This window comes from Nymphalis io, chromosome 3 (genome assembly GCF_905147045.1).
Source record: "Nymphalis io chromosome 3, ilAglIoxx1.1, whole genome shotgun sequence".
NCBI lineage: Eukaryota > Metazoa > Arthropoda > Insecta > Lepidoptera > Nymphalidae > Nymphalis > Nymphalis io.
The window spans coordinates 2144323-2160346 of NC_065890.1; the positions used below are offsets into that span (position 1 = coordinate 2144323).

Below are 16024 nucleotides of genomic sequence, written 5' to 3' on the forward strand. Positions count from 1 at the left end.
ATTTGCAAACTAAATATTTCACACTACTATTAAATCTAAATAGAAAATTCGTTTTCGTAAAAACATTAATTATATTATTTAATTAATTGTGTAATTTCCATTTAAAACGTAGAATTTTATATATTATATCAATGCACTTCATTATTACACGTCATTTTTATTTGCTAACAGTGTCAAAACGAAAATGACATATTGTTTCATTGTAGTGATTTGGCTAGGAGAGTGAAGTAATGTGAAATGTTGTGACGGTGATAAAACTTAGAGTAATAATTAATTTAAATCAGTCAATTTAAGGGTATAATTGAGATTACAATGTGATATGTGCTATATAAAATAGTGTTAAGTTAATATAAATTGTGATCAGTGGAATACGGTTTTTCTAATCTAATAATAGTTTAAAAGTGAACATTGTTTGAATTTCTAGTGTTATGAAAAATTGATGTTAAAAGTGGCGGGTGCAAATATGGGGCAGAGTCCGAGCTCTGTTCGGAGTAAAAGTAGCCGTAGATCCTTCCGTAATTTTATAAGACGTTCGAAACTAAATAAGTCAAGTTTGAGCCATACATTCAGCTTGCCGCCTTCGGAGGAATACCCTGAGCTGATGAACGTGAACACGGCGACTGAAGAGCAACTCATGACCCTGCCTGGTGTATCCAGGCAGGTTGCGCGGGAAATTGTTCGTCATCGTCAGATGATAGGAAGATTCAAACGAGTTGACGACCTTGCTTTAGTCTCAGGTGATTACTATGCATGTCTTTGTTTTTAAATGTTTTTAAATCAGATGTAACATCATTTCCATTCCATCCCTACAATTAAATTCTTAATAGTAAAAAACCGACGTGTTTTTTACATATATTATTTTGTTAAACATATTTCAATTATGAAAACATGATGCTCAATTTTCATAAAATTATACATTTTGAATATTTCTAAACACAGTATCAAGTAGATTATTTTAATAAGAATCGCTTAACTAAGCGATTATTATAAAAAAAACTTTTATTTCATAGGTATTGGTGCTGAAAAGTTAGAATTACTAAGGCCAGAGATATGTACAAATTCAAAACGACAGATATCTAGAGCTAGTTCTTGTACATATTCATTAGATAGCATAAGATCCTCTTCAGATAATAAGTTATGTTCAGTGAATTCATCAAGCGTTTTCCAATTGCAATGTGTACCTGGCTTAAACCAAGAAATAGCAGCAAATATTGTAGATTACAGAATTAAGAAGGGTCCATTTAAATCACTCGATGATTTAATAAAAGTAAGGGGAATGGATATAGTTAGACTGAGCACTATAAAGCAACATTTAAGCCTAGAACTTAGGAAAAGTGAAAGTGTCCAACATTTGACTAATGGACATATGAATGGTTGGAGAGATCCATCTTTAAATGAATCAGTTCTCAGTAGTGAACCGAAAACACCAAAAAGTCCCCATAGGAAGAGCTTGTCTATGCCCAGTAAGATTGCTATAACCTTGCCGAATGGTTTTGCAACTGCTCCAGTGAATGATATCTTGGATTTACTATCTGCCTACTCTCATAGACCTATCGTTGAAGAAGTATTCATGCACGAAAGAGACGGAGCAAGGTGTTGCCGTCTCGCATCATGGAATCTTCATCAACTTGGTGTGGAAAAAATCACCAATCCTGGAGTAAGGGAGGTGATATGCAGGACGATTTTGGAATATAAGTAAGTCCTTATCATTTTGATTATTCTAATCGCTTAATAATTTGTTGTTACCTAGAGAGATAAATGATGTAATTAAAATTAATTATGATAATTAAATACAATGTTGAAAAATTCAGATTTATACCTTTACCTAAACTTTATATATAGTGGTTTTAGTTAGTATCTGATAACAATGGAAATAATAAATAAAATGTCTTATTCAGAATTAATAAACTAATAATGTATTTTTTAATCAGGTTGTCAGTTATAGCCATACAAGATGTGCTCGAAGAGAGAGCTCTGCAGATGATCTGCAATGAGCTCAATTCTCCGGCTCTCAGAAGAGTAAGGGAGTGGAGGTGTAACAGCCACACTTGGCAGTACTGTTGCTCAAAAAATGTTAATGGGTAAGTCACAATGTCTGTACTGCAACAAGTTTTAATTTTCTTTCTTTGTTGATATTTGAGCGAAAGTCAAACTGTTGACTGTGTTATTACATTTTTTATTAATAAATATACATTGGCATAGATAACGAATACGCGTATAATTTTCGAAATTTAAAGAAATTTTTAATTGCTTTTATTTACTTGTATATTTTGTGCTGACTGTAATTGTTTATAGTCTAGCTTGCAATTTGCTGGTCATCCCAAATTTGATTTATAATTTTTTGAAATTGCTTTCTTGAGAGAATTTGGAGAAATGCTGAAATTGCAACTTAAATGAATATATTTAATACATTTACACGAAACATCTAGAATTATATGTGAATCGTGTTCTTTAGCAAACAAATTACCAAACGAAAGTGCACAGCCATAATTTTTGAGCGGTGTCGTGAAACATTACTGTTAAAACTTTATGGAGTTGTCATTACAATGCAATTTCCTGTTTGAAATTACCAAATAGTAGATTTAAAAAAAAAACGAACGTTATCTTACTTTTTACGACTGCAACAAACCATAAATTATGCATGAATGTAATAATATGTATGTGCAAAAACAAATTGAAGCGCTAGCAACTTAGTACACTTCAGGTGTGACATTACGTTTTTCGTAACAAGTTTCATTTGTAAACGTTACTCTAAAATTCGATCTTGAAATGGGTGGAGGAAATGGGCAGCTAACGAAACATATCGAAATTAGTTTTTCTTTTAATGATAACATTATCGTTAAGTTACGTTCTTAATGCGAAATCGCATGGATGCTCTTTTTGACGGTTAATTTGGGAGCACTTGGGAAGTATGTTATGTTTTTGTATAATGTCATTCATTTTACGAGCGCTACGTTGAATTACACTGTTAATAGAGCTTATTAACTTGTGTAATGCAGCGAGATAGGTGAGATGAGAACACAAATTATTGAATTAAAGACACGGCTAAAGTAAATGAACTAGACGACCTTTATTTTCTTTTGAGTAGTTTAGTTCTCAAAGCGACTTACCTGCTTTTTAAGTCGCTATCCTAGCCTCTCGTCTTAAATAAACAATTTACATAATAATAAAAACAAAACACAAACGTTTTTGTTCTAAAACACGAACAAAAACGATGAAAAACTTAAGCCAAATTTTTGTACCCTCGTGGCATATTATATATTTGGTAATTATGAAACTTCTCAAAGCCAATACAACTAGCTACCGTAATATTTAATATTTACGTACACCGTGAACCTTGAGTTCTAATAAACTCGGTCTTCACATTTCGTGTCTTATAAACTATTATTATTTAGACAATGTTTCAACAGAAACCTATAATTTTGTCTATGTGTAAATAAAAAAAAGTTATGTCACTAGCATTGGTCAGACATACAATTTATTTTAATTTCGAAATGCTACTAAGATTTCCTTAAAATAAAGTAGATCGTGCCTTCCTCGCCGGTTTTACTACAAATTATACTACTAGAACTAATGCAGTTAATTTGATAACCTTTCTTTCTACTGCAATAGTAACACGTAGTGAAACGCGGGCTAGTAACGAATTTATGTGACAGCAGTTCTATTCTGTCAGAACTTCATTACTCACTCGAGGACGAGCAAATGGCCGACCTGATGGTAAGTGTTCACCAACGCCCATAGACATTGGCAATGTAAGAAATGTTAACCATCGCTTATATCGCTGATGCGCCACCAACCTTGGGAACTAAGGTGTTACGTCTCTTGTGCCTGTAATTATACTGGCTCACTCACCCTACATACCGGAACACAACAATACAAAGTACTGCTGTTTTGTGGTAGAATATTTGATGAGCGGTTGGTACCTACGCAGACGAGCTTGCACAAATCCCTACCACCAGTAAAAACCGACCAGTGATATGCTAATTTGATGCATATCCTTTAAATGTTACAATTATTGTAGTTAATTTACTGCTATAAATTCTCGGGTCTTGATTGCAGTACCTAAATAGAATGAATTGATTACGTAACGTATTATCGTTTTTAGTTTTATTTTTGTAATATTATCTAACAAGATTCTCTTATCGAAGAAAGAACGGCGTAGCACAACAGTAAATTCAGAATATTTGTATAAATGTATCTTGTTATATTATATATGACTGACTGCCACATTTGGCTCTATTCGTACGAACACGTGCCAAGGTTAGTAGGTCAATATTAATCACTACCAATATTTTAAACGCAAAAGTGTGTCTGTTGGTTTGTCTTTCCGCAACCGATCGTTTTTTTTTTTGTATGAAAAAAGTTTATTGATCGAGATGAGTACAGACCATGTATCCTGAAAAATTGCAAGGGTTTACAATAGTTAAATATCAATAAAAAATTTATTCATATAAAAATAATTTCATCTTATATTGCTTCGGAATAAAGCTTAAATTCAAACAGCAGCTTATGTATTGTATATGAGCGATCATTGTTTTAACTCGCGCGATCGACACACTTGATGATTTGATAACGAATGAATGCTTGAGACAATCTGATAAGAAACCGTCAGGGACGTATCGTGTGATAACCGGTCATTTGGCTCGTATTTTTTAAAAAATGGAACGAAATTATAATTTTTTATCTATATTCATTAATTACTATATTATCTGTCTCAGAATTGATGTACGCATATAATAAATTGTTAGAATGTTTTGTAACTTCAGTATTTTAAATATTTTAATGTGTTGCCAAATTTCAATCAATTATTCCTATTAATAAATTCATTTTAGTTCTTATTAAATAATCTTTACGATGTCGTTTGCCAACAATGATATATATTTTTTTAATTTATCATTTATTTATTCGGATATTTACTTTTTGTATATGCAAAGTCAAGCGCCTGTGTGCATGTTTGCGAGCAATAGCGCATACATACGGACGGAAGGACACACGTTTAAAAGTATGAGGAAATACAAATTACAAAACAATAATAATAAGTTAAACTTGGACATTACCGATTTCGTTTCCTCGTCTTATGTTCGACATGAAAAGTATGAAAACGCAAAAACTTTTGTTTACGATGTCGATGACGTAACACTGCAGTATCATCTATATTTGAGATAAGAACTGGCTTTACGTACGGGATGAAACGACTACTGCATGCAAATATAAATACAGACATTATTAATTGTGTTACTAGCTATCGTCTGCTATATCTCCGTGGCGTACTTACTTATGCTACCGTAACAACCTGTGAATGTCCCGCTGCTGGGCTAAAGGCCTCCTCTCCTCTTTTTGAGGAGAAGGTTTAGAGCTTATTCCACCACGCTGCTCCAATGCGGGTACGATGTTTTCCTTCACCGTAAAGCACGATATGAATTATAATCACAAATTAAGCACATGAAAATTCAGTGGTGCTTGCCCGGGTTTGAACCCACGATCATCGGTTAAGATTCACGCGTTCTTACCACAGGGCCATCTCGGCTTTATTTTAAGGCTAAGCTTGTTTTATTTTAATTGACTTTAGATTTTTATATATTGTCCAAAATAAATAAATAGATTAAATATTTAATATTATGTTGGGCATTTCGTGGTCATTTGTAAGTGTATATTAAATTGTGTATTTAACGAGCCGGTTGGCGTGGTTGGTAGATATTGGCCTTTGCGCCGCAGGTCATGGGTTCGATTCCCACCCAGGACAGACATTTGTGTGTCTAAACATGTCTGTTTGCCCTGAGTCTAGATGTAATTACCTATAAGGTATGTATTTACAAAAGAAAAGTAGTATATGTAGTATATCAATTGTCTGGTTCCCATAGTACGTGCTCTGCTTACTTTGGGCTCAGATGGCCTTGTGTGAATAATGTCCCAGGATATTATTATTATTATATTATTTGTTTTGTATATGTTGGTCGACATTTATAAATATATAAATCATGTTTTCACTGTTGGGATACGCACAATGTATCGTGCGAATAACAAGTACGCTTTTTTTTTATTTATATGATTTCTTATCGTTACTTGATAATAACTTAAAATCATAACTTGATATATGCACTACAAACAGTTTTTAATTAATATATCTTTATTTAATATAAGCACCGAGATGGCCCAGTGGTTAAAACGCGTGAATCTTGTGGCCAAGCATCACTGAATTTTCATGTGCTCAATTTGTGTTTATAATTCATCTCGTGCTTGACGGTGAAGGAAAACATCGTGAGGAAACCTACATGTGTGAAATCACTGAAATTCTGCCACATGTGTATTCCACCAACCCGCATTGTAGCAGCGCGGTGGAATAAGCTCCAAACCTTCTCCGCAAAAAAGGAGAGGAGGCCTTAGCCCAGCCGTGGGACATTCACAGGCTGTTACTGTATTTATAATATAACATTATTTCACTTAATTACTTATATTCGCTTCAATTTTATTTCCAACGTTTCGATAACAACTTCGCCGACATTCAAAAGGGTATTTTTTCGTAAATAATATCGCGTTAATTTTAATTTGAATAGGCTTTAGTGTTGCGATAAATATTATTAATTTTATTTATTACGTTCACCTCTAACACTGTATTAAAAAAAAAATAGTAATTATTTCATAAAATTCTTGTACATGTAAATAAATATAAATATATATTATGTATAATATATATTTATATTATAAAGTAAATAAAGTAAATATGTTTAAATATATCATATAAAAGGTATCTTGAAGTATTTTATGTAGATATCTATAATGTACTTGTTATAATAGTGAATTATGATATTTTTGAAGAAACTATTCGTGTTAAAAACTTCCTAAGTAATCTGTTAAACGAGACATTTTCTTTTCGGATTCTGAAACACAACTCGTGTGGATTTTTGTGTGTGCGTACGACCCCGTATCGACGTGAAAGAGCTCACGTATGTGCGTGTGTGAGTGTGTGTAATATTTCTTGAACGAAAAAATCTAGACGCAGTGAGTTAGAATAGGGGTTGCGAGTTTTCAACAAGCCAAGCAGGTGTTAAAAATAAACTTATTATGGGATAGATGCAAAAAAAACGCGTACTATATAAGCGCAATACAGCCGTCATTAATTAAAAATAAAAAATAAAATGTATAACTATTGTGCTTCTAGACATTCAAAATAAGAACATGTTCTTTTTAAACAACAGTGCTATTTTATAAAGACTAACTTCATTGCTCACTCGTTAAATGTTGATAACCGACTTATGGTGATATACTATTTTGAACCGTGTATTCTTGAAATGTTATAAATATTATGGACAATGTCGCATATCACTTTATGACATGTTACGACCGTTTTTCGCGGTGAGTTTAGAGTATGTTCTTACAGAATAGCCATACTGTTTTTACTATCGTTTACTTAATTTTCTCGTATAATATCTAAGCGATTTCAGAGAAGGAATATTTTAACAAACAGCATTATATCATTGTTGCAGGAAGAAATTGGGCTTTATATTCGAACGTTCGAACAAACACATCATAGTCGAGGAAGTGGGACTCGACCAGGTACACCTGCTCACCGAGGAAAATGTGCTGCGAATGGTCGAAGAGCTGACGGCGTTTCGGAGCGAGCAACTAGTCATATCTCCTCAAGGTAATTTGAAGTTACTTATAATAATATATCCAGCTTAATTTTAATATCGGTAAATTGTGAAAATACTAGTACGGAGTTCAGATTTGGAATCGGCATCCTATCAATTTAACCTAACTTTACAACAGCTTTTGTCTTATTTGTTTACACATTCATCTTGTGCAAAATATCGATAACGCGTATTGTTTGTAAACATACGATATTATGTATTTGAGCAATCCAATAGCAAATTCAAACAATTGTTTTCTTTTTTCAATTGAAGTATAACAAGTCATATTATCATCCAGGCAAATTTGGAAAAAATTAACGGAAATTAAAAAAAAAAAAGAGTTTATAATCTATGTGTATCTGTCATGGTGACGTCATTAAATATGACTACAATTTTAAATGTTATGAAATCAACATTTTTTTTTTATCATAAATCTTATCAATATTACCAAACTTATACATAAATAAAAATATAATCATTCTACAGGCTTATCTGAAACGGATTTTGAAAGCCGACTTGCCTATTAGGAATTACACGATAAGAAAAAAAAATATTAGTTGTCGAGTGAATTCTCTCTTTCGTGTATATATTTATTTATTGTGATAAATGCTGTAATAATACTGCGGTATTATACGCAGCAGGAATAGAGAAATTAGTAATTAATGACAAATGAGAGCGTTTTAATTTTTTTTTGTTTTTAAATATTTATAGGAAGCCAAACAAATTGTCCACCTGATGGTAAGTGATCACCACCGCCCATAGACGATAGCGATTATGTCTCTTGGCTACATTGGCTCACTAACCCTTCAAACCGGAACCAAACAATACTTATTACCCATTGGCAGTAGTAAAAAAAAAGTCGAGATGGCCCAGTGGTAAGAACGCGTGAATCTTAACCGATGAACGTGGGTTCAAACCCGGGCAAGCACCTCTGAATTTTCATGTGCTTAATTTCTGTTTATAATTCATCTCGTGCTTTTCGGTGAAGGAAAACATCGTGAGGAAACCTGCATGTGTCTAATTTCATCGAAATTCTGCCACATGTGTATTCCACCAACCCGCATTGGAGCAGCGTGGTGGAATAAGCTCCAAACCTTCTCCTCAAATAGGGAGAGGAGGCCTTAGCCCAGCAGTGGGACATTTACAGGCTGTTACTATTACTATTACTATTGGCAGTAGGATATCTAGTGAGTGGATACTAATGGGTATCTAATGGTGGTACCCAGACGTGCATGCACGAGCCAAAACCACCACGATCAAATTACTTTTAATTATATTTTATAATGTTAACAACTGATCGTTTTGAAAATAATTTTTCATTAGTAAATACGTTTAATGTTTAGGGCGTAGTGACAGACGAACATATAAAGGAGAACTAAAAGAATATATTTAATATATGTATAACAATAACTAACCGACTGGCATATCAATTCACAGACCAAACTAGCTTTTTTTATAGTATAAGTCGGTGGACGAGCGTACCTGATGGTAAGTGGTCACCAACGCTCTTAGACATTGGCATTGTAAGAAATGTCAACCATCGCTTACATATCCAATGCGCCACCAACCTTGGGAACTAAGATTTTATGTCCCTTGTGCCTGTAATTACACTGGTTCACTCACCCTTTCAAAACGGAACACAGAAATACCGAGTACTGCTGTTTTGCGGTAGAATATCTGATGAGTGGGTGGTACCGACCCAGACGAGCTTGCACAAAGCCCTACCACCAGTGCCTGGCAAGCCCTATAAATATTTTTATATACGGATTCGTTTTACACAATAGGTTAGCACTAAGGTAGGAATTTTGGAAATATAACCACTAAGGTAGTGATAAAAGGAACAAAACGTTTATGAAAATCCTTAATAATTGAAGCGTCAACGCTTCAACTATTTGCTAGTAGTAGTACTGATTATTATTTAGGAAATTTAAATTATTACAGAAGCGAAACCGCGGGTAAAGCGCTAGTTTATTATATGTGCTAAAATCGCTTGGTAGACTGATGAAATCGACCGCCTGACTTCCAACAATGGTAGAGGTTAGACTCGGACAACGGCGTCATACGTCGGGCTTGCAATAAACGATGTGTCTAATGTCTATTATGTGTTGTGAATAGCACGCCTTACATCATTGACTTTTCACGAGCTCAATTAGTATTTATAATTCGTTTATGAGCAATAAACGTAAGCGGAAGGCGTAAGGAAAACACGAGGAAACCTCCATGTGTCGGGTGATTTTCTGCCACGTGTACACCAACCCGCAATAAATCTGACGTCTGACCCTCTAAAATAGGAGATAAGACCTTTGCCAAACTATGGGACATTTCTAATATATATATATAAATACATATTACCATAATACCATACCATATACCACATTAAGTTAATTAAGCAGTCGCGAACGTGTTTAACCGTAACCGTAACCGTAACAGCCTGTGAATGTCCCACTGCTGGGCTAAAGGCCTCCTCTCCTCTTTTTGAGGAGAAGGTTTGGAGCTTATTCCACCACGCTGCTCCAATGCGGGTTGGTAGAATTCACATGTGGCAGAATTTCAGTGAAATTAGACACATGCAGGTTTCCTCACGATGTTTTCCTTCACCGTAAAGCACGAGATGAATTATAATCACAAATTAAGCACATGAAAATTCAGTGGTGCTTGCCCGGGCTTGAACCCACGATCATCAGTTAAGATTCACGCGTTCTTACCACAGGGCCATCTCGGCTTTTTGAATACCGTGTTTAAACGTGTTTGAACGTGTTTAAAAAAATATAATTATTTATATTATTTTTTTATGCTCACCAATACTGATTCCTTTCTAATAACCATTAGTATTATTATTTGTAAGAAATTGATACGCCATTTTAAAATTCAATGGAGGTACCACTCATTATATATTCTGCCGCCAAACAGCAATGTTAAATATTGTGTTCCGATTCGAAGAGTGAATGTTGATGTAACTACAGGCACAAGGGACAAAACATCTTAGCTCCCATGGTTGGTGGAGCATTGGCAATTTAAGGACCGTTTTTTTTTATTTTTTACATGTTTATAAGCGTTGGTGACCATTTACCATCAGGCGGCATAATTAGATCACCTATTTGATAAAAATTCGGTTTCATTTCAATGTTATAATTGTGACACTACGTATTTATTCTGCAATGAGTTTAGAGTTTTAATACAATAAGCTCTCTAACTGGATTACATATATCACATACTGCAATACAGTACTAACTGGTAAAGACAGCTTACCATTACAGAAGATATGATAGGTATGTTTTTTTGTATCTATTTTTATTTAATACAACATCAAACTTTCGACATTTTAATCTTTAAAATCCGAAGAAGAAAATAACGTTTTACGTAAAACATTTCTGAAATATGCCCATTCGTTTTAAAACGGGCTGAATGTTTGCGAAAACATTAAAGTATCCGAGCGTTTGAACGTTTGTTTGAGAAACCGAAGCGAGCGTTTAACCAAGGCTGCCACGCATAATTCGATAATATGTATTTTAATGTTTATTTTAATTTTCATTACATAGTAACTGATATCCGGAATGCGTTGCGATGCCTTATATAATTGTTTTACCGATACAAGAGCTACCTTTTAATTGCTAATATCATGCTATGGTATAAATCATCATAAGTCAATAATTATAGAACAGCCTGTGAATGTCCCACTGCTGGGCTAAGGCCTCCTCTCCTTTATTTGAGAAGGATGACAATTTCAGTTAAATTAGACACATGCAGGTTTCCTCACGATGTTTTCTTTAATCGTCAAGCACGTGATGAATTATAACACAAATTAAACGCACAGTGGTGCTTGCACAGTTCAACCAGGATCATCGCCTAAGATTCACGCGTTCTAACCACTGGGCCATCTCGTCTATGCGTCAATAATAACGTTTTTTATCATATGTGGGACTTATCGGTAATGCGAGGCGTAATATCCACTCAAATATCAGCAATACGTACGTTATGCTAACGTGAAAGTGTTTTAATTAATATAGGACTGTATGACATAAACAAAAACACATTCACTTATTTCGTAGACTAGGCAACCTTGCTTTAAAAAAATAAAACATTGTCTTATTTCACGTTATAATCGACTTCTTTCAATATTATACCAGCGTTTTACCCGCGGCTTCGCTCGCGTCGTATTTCGAATTGGGTCTTCAGCAACTCTGAACTATGATGCGAGCAATTTCCATGGCTTTTTCTTAATGACAATAAAGGATTTTCATACAAATTTTCATCCCTATTCAGAAACCTTAGAGGTTTAATTTCCTTAAATTCTTCCTTTATGTTAACCTACACGTTGCTGTGCGTTAATATGTTAATCAGTCAATCAGTTAGTTAATCTGTTATATACATAATATATGTATGTATGTGTATAACGATTGTCGATTTCATATATTCTCGATTAGTTATTGTGGACTGTGTGTAGTGTGTGTGAGACTTTCATCGGAGCAAAAGTTATTAATGCAAATTAAATTAAAAAAAAAAACAAAGAACTTAAATAAAACAATATAATTAAGGATAGAGATCAATTTATGTATCACTTATAATATACATATATTGGCCAACCTTGTAGACATCTTTCGTTACTGGTTATTTTTTACCGATTATTCGTAAAGGTTATGTTATAAATAAAATATTAAAAAGATAGTGATAATATTATAGGATAAAAATACTGGCAACCCTGCATTCATGCATGAAAGAGTTGGCGGAAAAGCGGCCAGCATCTACATTCTACATAGTTACGAGCCGTGCGTAACACAGCGGAACTACGACACCAGGACTTGCTAATTTCCTCGTAGTATTTGAGGATTAAGAAATTTGAATTTTGAAAAAGGAATGTGTTCGAAGAATTTTACAGGATCTTTTTTATTGTTATTAAAATCTAAATTGTAATTTCATTCCGCATGGTCAAATTAAGATATTCTTTTAAAATTAAATTCGGAACGAGTTGAAATTTTATATAAATACTTTACTGTAATATTGTTATGCTTAAACAAACCTTGAAAATAAAATTGCGGTTACTGACATTTCGCACTAATTTGACCTTATTTATTAATGTCTCGTTGCCGAAACACATCCGACTATATAAATTTTCACGGGCAGAGGTGACTCCATATAATCAAGAGGTTAAACTTTTTGTCTGTCCTGTCAACGTTAATAAAAGGTGATTTACAAATATAAACCATAGACAACGCCTAAAGATTTATATTTAGACTGTTGCATAGATATATTTAGTAAATATGTATTTTTAATAACTATTTTTTATTTAAGCTGCAGTCCTGTTTAGTTTTATTATGAGATACACACACGCACACCTACACACACGAACACATCTCTACACACACATATACTTATAAACACGTACACGTTGACTAGAGTAAACGCCCACAAACACAAATACATGATATTTTTATTTGTATATTAAAAAAGTTCTTGAAACCTGTACTAAAGCCTGACCTTTGATTTTCTGAGGCGAGAGGTTCAATATTGCTGAAATACAAGTACCAGTAGGCACTTGATTCAGCGGCAGAGGCTTTAATTTGAGGCTCCAATTTATAATTCGACAGTTATCGACGAAAAATTTTCCCTAATGCCGTTTTAAAACATATTTCATTTAAAATTTCTTCAAATAAATATTTCCATTCAATTTGCAATGTTTCCTATTCGTAAATAAATCAAGAACAGATGCTTGAAATCTATTTTAAACATTAAGATGAGCTGCAAATAAAAAAAAAACGATTGTTAGTCACGTCTGCCATTGGAAGCGAATGTGTCACATTTTTATTGACCCATCGTGACTGCATAGGGTATAAAGAGGCAGTTCTAAATTGTATTTTATTACCGCGCAGCAAAATTTATTTTATGACATCGCGAATCGTGAACATGCTTTAGTATCCATTTTAGTACGCTTCAGTTGCATAAATAATAAGTATTTAACTCGAAACGCAATTCCCTTAATGTTTGATTTTTGTTCGTTTCAATGCTTCGAAATGGAATGGAGCTGGATGGTCCAGTGAATAGAATATGAGGACATAAAACAAAGTTCGCCGGTTCAATCCGTGCAAGTATCGAGTTTTTTGTGTACTAAAACGAACGTTTACTTTCTATCAAGCGAATTGCTTGATACCATGAAAAATTTTGTGTAAGGCATCACTGTAAGCAATATATATAATATAGGATATGATAAGCGTTGATTAAAAAAAAACTTCCATTTTTAATCTGATGTCCATCAATATTGTATAATTATTTTTTACAAACAATGTCGCATATCACTTTTTGATATTTCACGATCGTGTTCAGGAATGATTTTCGTTGCCTAGTGCGAGACTTTCTTAAAAAGCGCCGTCAAGTAACAAAAAATAGAATTCCATACAAATCATATGTAAAATCAACGTCATCGAATAAGTGCGACCTCCGTTTTCCCCACCACCTTTATGGTTACCTTACCACAAATATGGGTACCTTCAAGTCTAGAGTGAATAGGCATCTTCTAGGCAAGCGCGCTCCATCTTAGACTGTATGTCACTTTCCATCAGGTGTGATAACAGTCAAGCGCTAGCCTATACATTAAAAAAAAGTATCAATGGGCGCACAGAATAGCTCTACTAATGACAATAGAATGTATTAATTGGTCGACAAATAGAGTCCTTTACATAATATGAATCATACATTACATAATAGAAATATCAAACGTGGACATGAATTTACAACTGTCTACATAAAATGTCATATTTTCTTCATTTACGACTATTTTTCATTATTAATACTTAAACATAACTTATATTGTACACATTTTTTATCTGTATTTATTTTTAAAGGGTAATAAAACTTTGTATATGTATATCTTCTATACATATATTATAAACGGTAGTATGCCATAGAATGCATCACGCAAAAAAAATACATATCATATTATCCTGGGACATTATTCACACACGGCCATCTGATCCCAACTAAGCTATGGAAACCAGACAGCTGATACAGTACATATACTACTTTTCTTTAAAAAACTCAGGACAAACAGATATGTTCATGCACACAAATGTCTGTCCTGGATGGGAATCGAACCCACAACCTTAGGCGTGAAAGGCAAATATCTACCAACAACGCCAACCGGCCCGTCAATATAATTTTTATTTCTATAATTTCAAAAGTTAACGACATATATAAATTTAGTCTTTTGAAAGTAGAATGGTGATATATGTTACAATATTTTGTTATATATATAACAAAATATATAAAAAACTCTTATATATATATGTTTGTTTTAATGAGAAATGATTAATTTTGCGTTACGTTTATTATACTATAGAGAAGCATCAAGAGTCTTAAATCGTATTATTATAATTAATAAACTAGATACATATTTTTTTTTTATAAAAATAATAATAATATGATACATACTGATTTTTTAAAATACCTGCTACCCTTCTCGGCTTCGCACAAAGAGAATTGGGATCAAAATGAAATGTTTATATCGTGATACATAGATATCGTCATATTTCAGCAAGTTTTCACAAAACCGTAATGAAGTATACACGTACTGGTGGTAGGGCTTTGTGCAAGCTCGTCTGGGTAGGTACCACCCACTCATCAGATATTCTACCGCAAAACAGCAATACTTGATATTGTTGTGTTCCGGTTTGAAGGGTGAGTGAGCCAGTGTAATTACAGGCACAAGGGACATAAAATCTTAGTTCCCAAGGTTGGTGTCGCATTGGCTATGGTTGACATTTCTTACAATGCCAATGTCTAAGGGCGTTTGGTGACCACTTACCATCAGGTGGCCCATATGCTCGTCCACCTTCCTATTCTATAAAAAAAAAGTAAACCTATCTCATGAATCACTCCGTTCATTGGTGAAAACCAAATAAAAATTCGTTGGGTAGTTTTTGAGGTTATCGCGTTCAGAGAGACAGTTAAACGTGGCGGGACTTGTATATGTAGTGATGGGACAATTACTTTATTGAAAGCAAGTAAAGTAAACAAGTTTGTACTGCTTAAGAGTTATCTTAAAACATTATAATTCGTCTTATATTCTCGTGCTTCAGTTTATAACATTCCATCGTAACTTTAGTATCGTTATACAATGAACAATTCAAAATCATTGGGTATTGTTATTAGCATAATTGGCTCAATTCGTGCTTTATTGGGAATTGATTGAGAATCGTATGCGTTTGCTATTCGTTATGTGTTAATTCGTCTGAAGTTTGTATCGTTTCAAATTTAATTTGCATGATTTAGACGCCAATGATGTGTAACGTAGAACAGGTTTACGGATATTTTCTAAAATTTTTAGCAATGATATGCAAAAGTTAGATGGGAGAATGTACAAAAAAAAATTGTATTTCAGTCAATCGATTAACAATTTCGTTTCT

General features: G+C 33.6%; 1 protein-coding gene across 1 annotated transcript in view; it reads left to right on the plus strand.

Annotated features, from left to right (window-relative positions):
• Positions 1-193: 193 nt before the first annotated feature.
• LOC126781302 (endonuclease/exonuclease/phosphatase family domain-containing protein 1-like) overlaps positions 194-16024 on the plus strand; it is a 34152-nt gene continuing 18321 nt past the window's right edge. The window contains exons 1-4 of the mRNA XM_050506228.1: positions 194-737; positions 1011-1695; positions 1932-2081; positions 7485-7642. Of these exons, the coding sequence (XP_050362185.1) occupies positions 440-737; positions 1011-1695; positions 1932-2081; positions 7485-7642 (1291 nt within the window). The 5' untranslated portion in view covers positions 194-439. The remainder of the gene's footprint in view (positions 738-1010; positions 1696-1931; positions 2082-7484; positions 7643-16024) is intronic.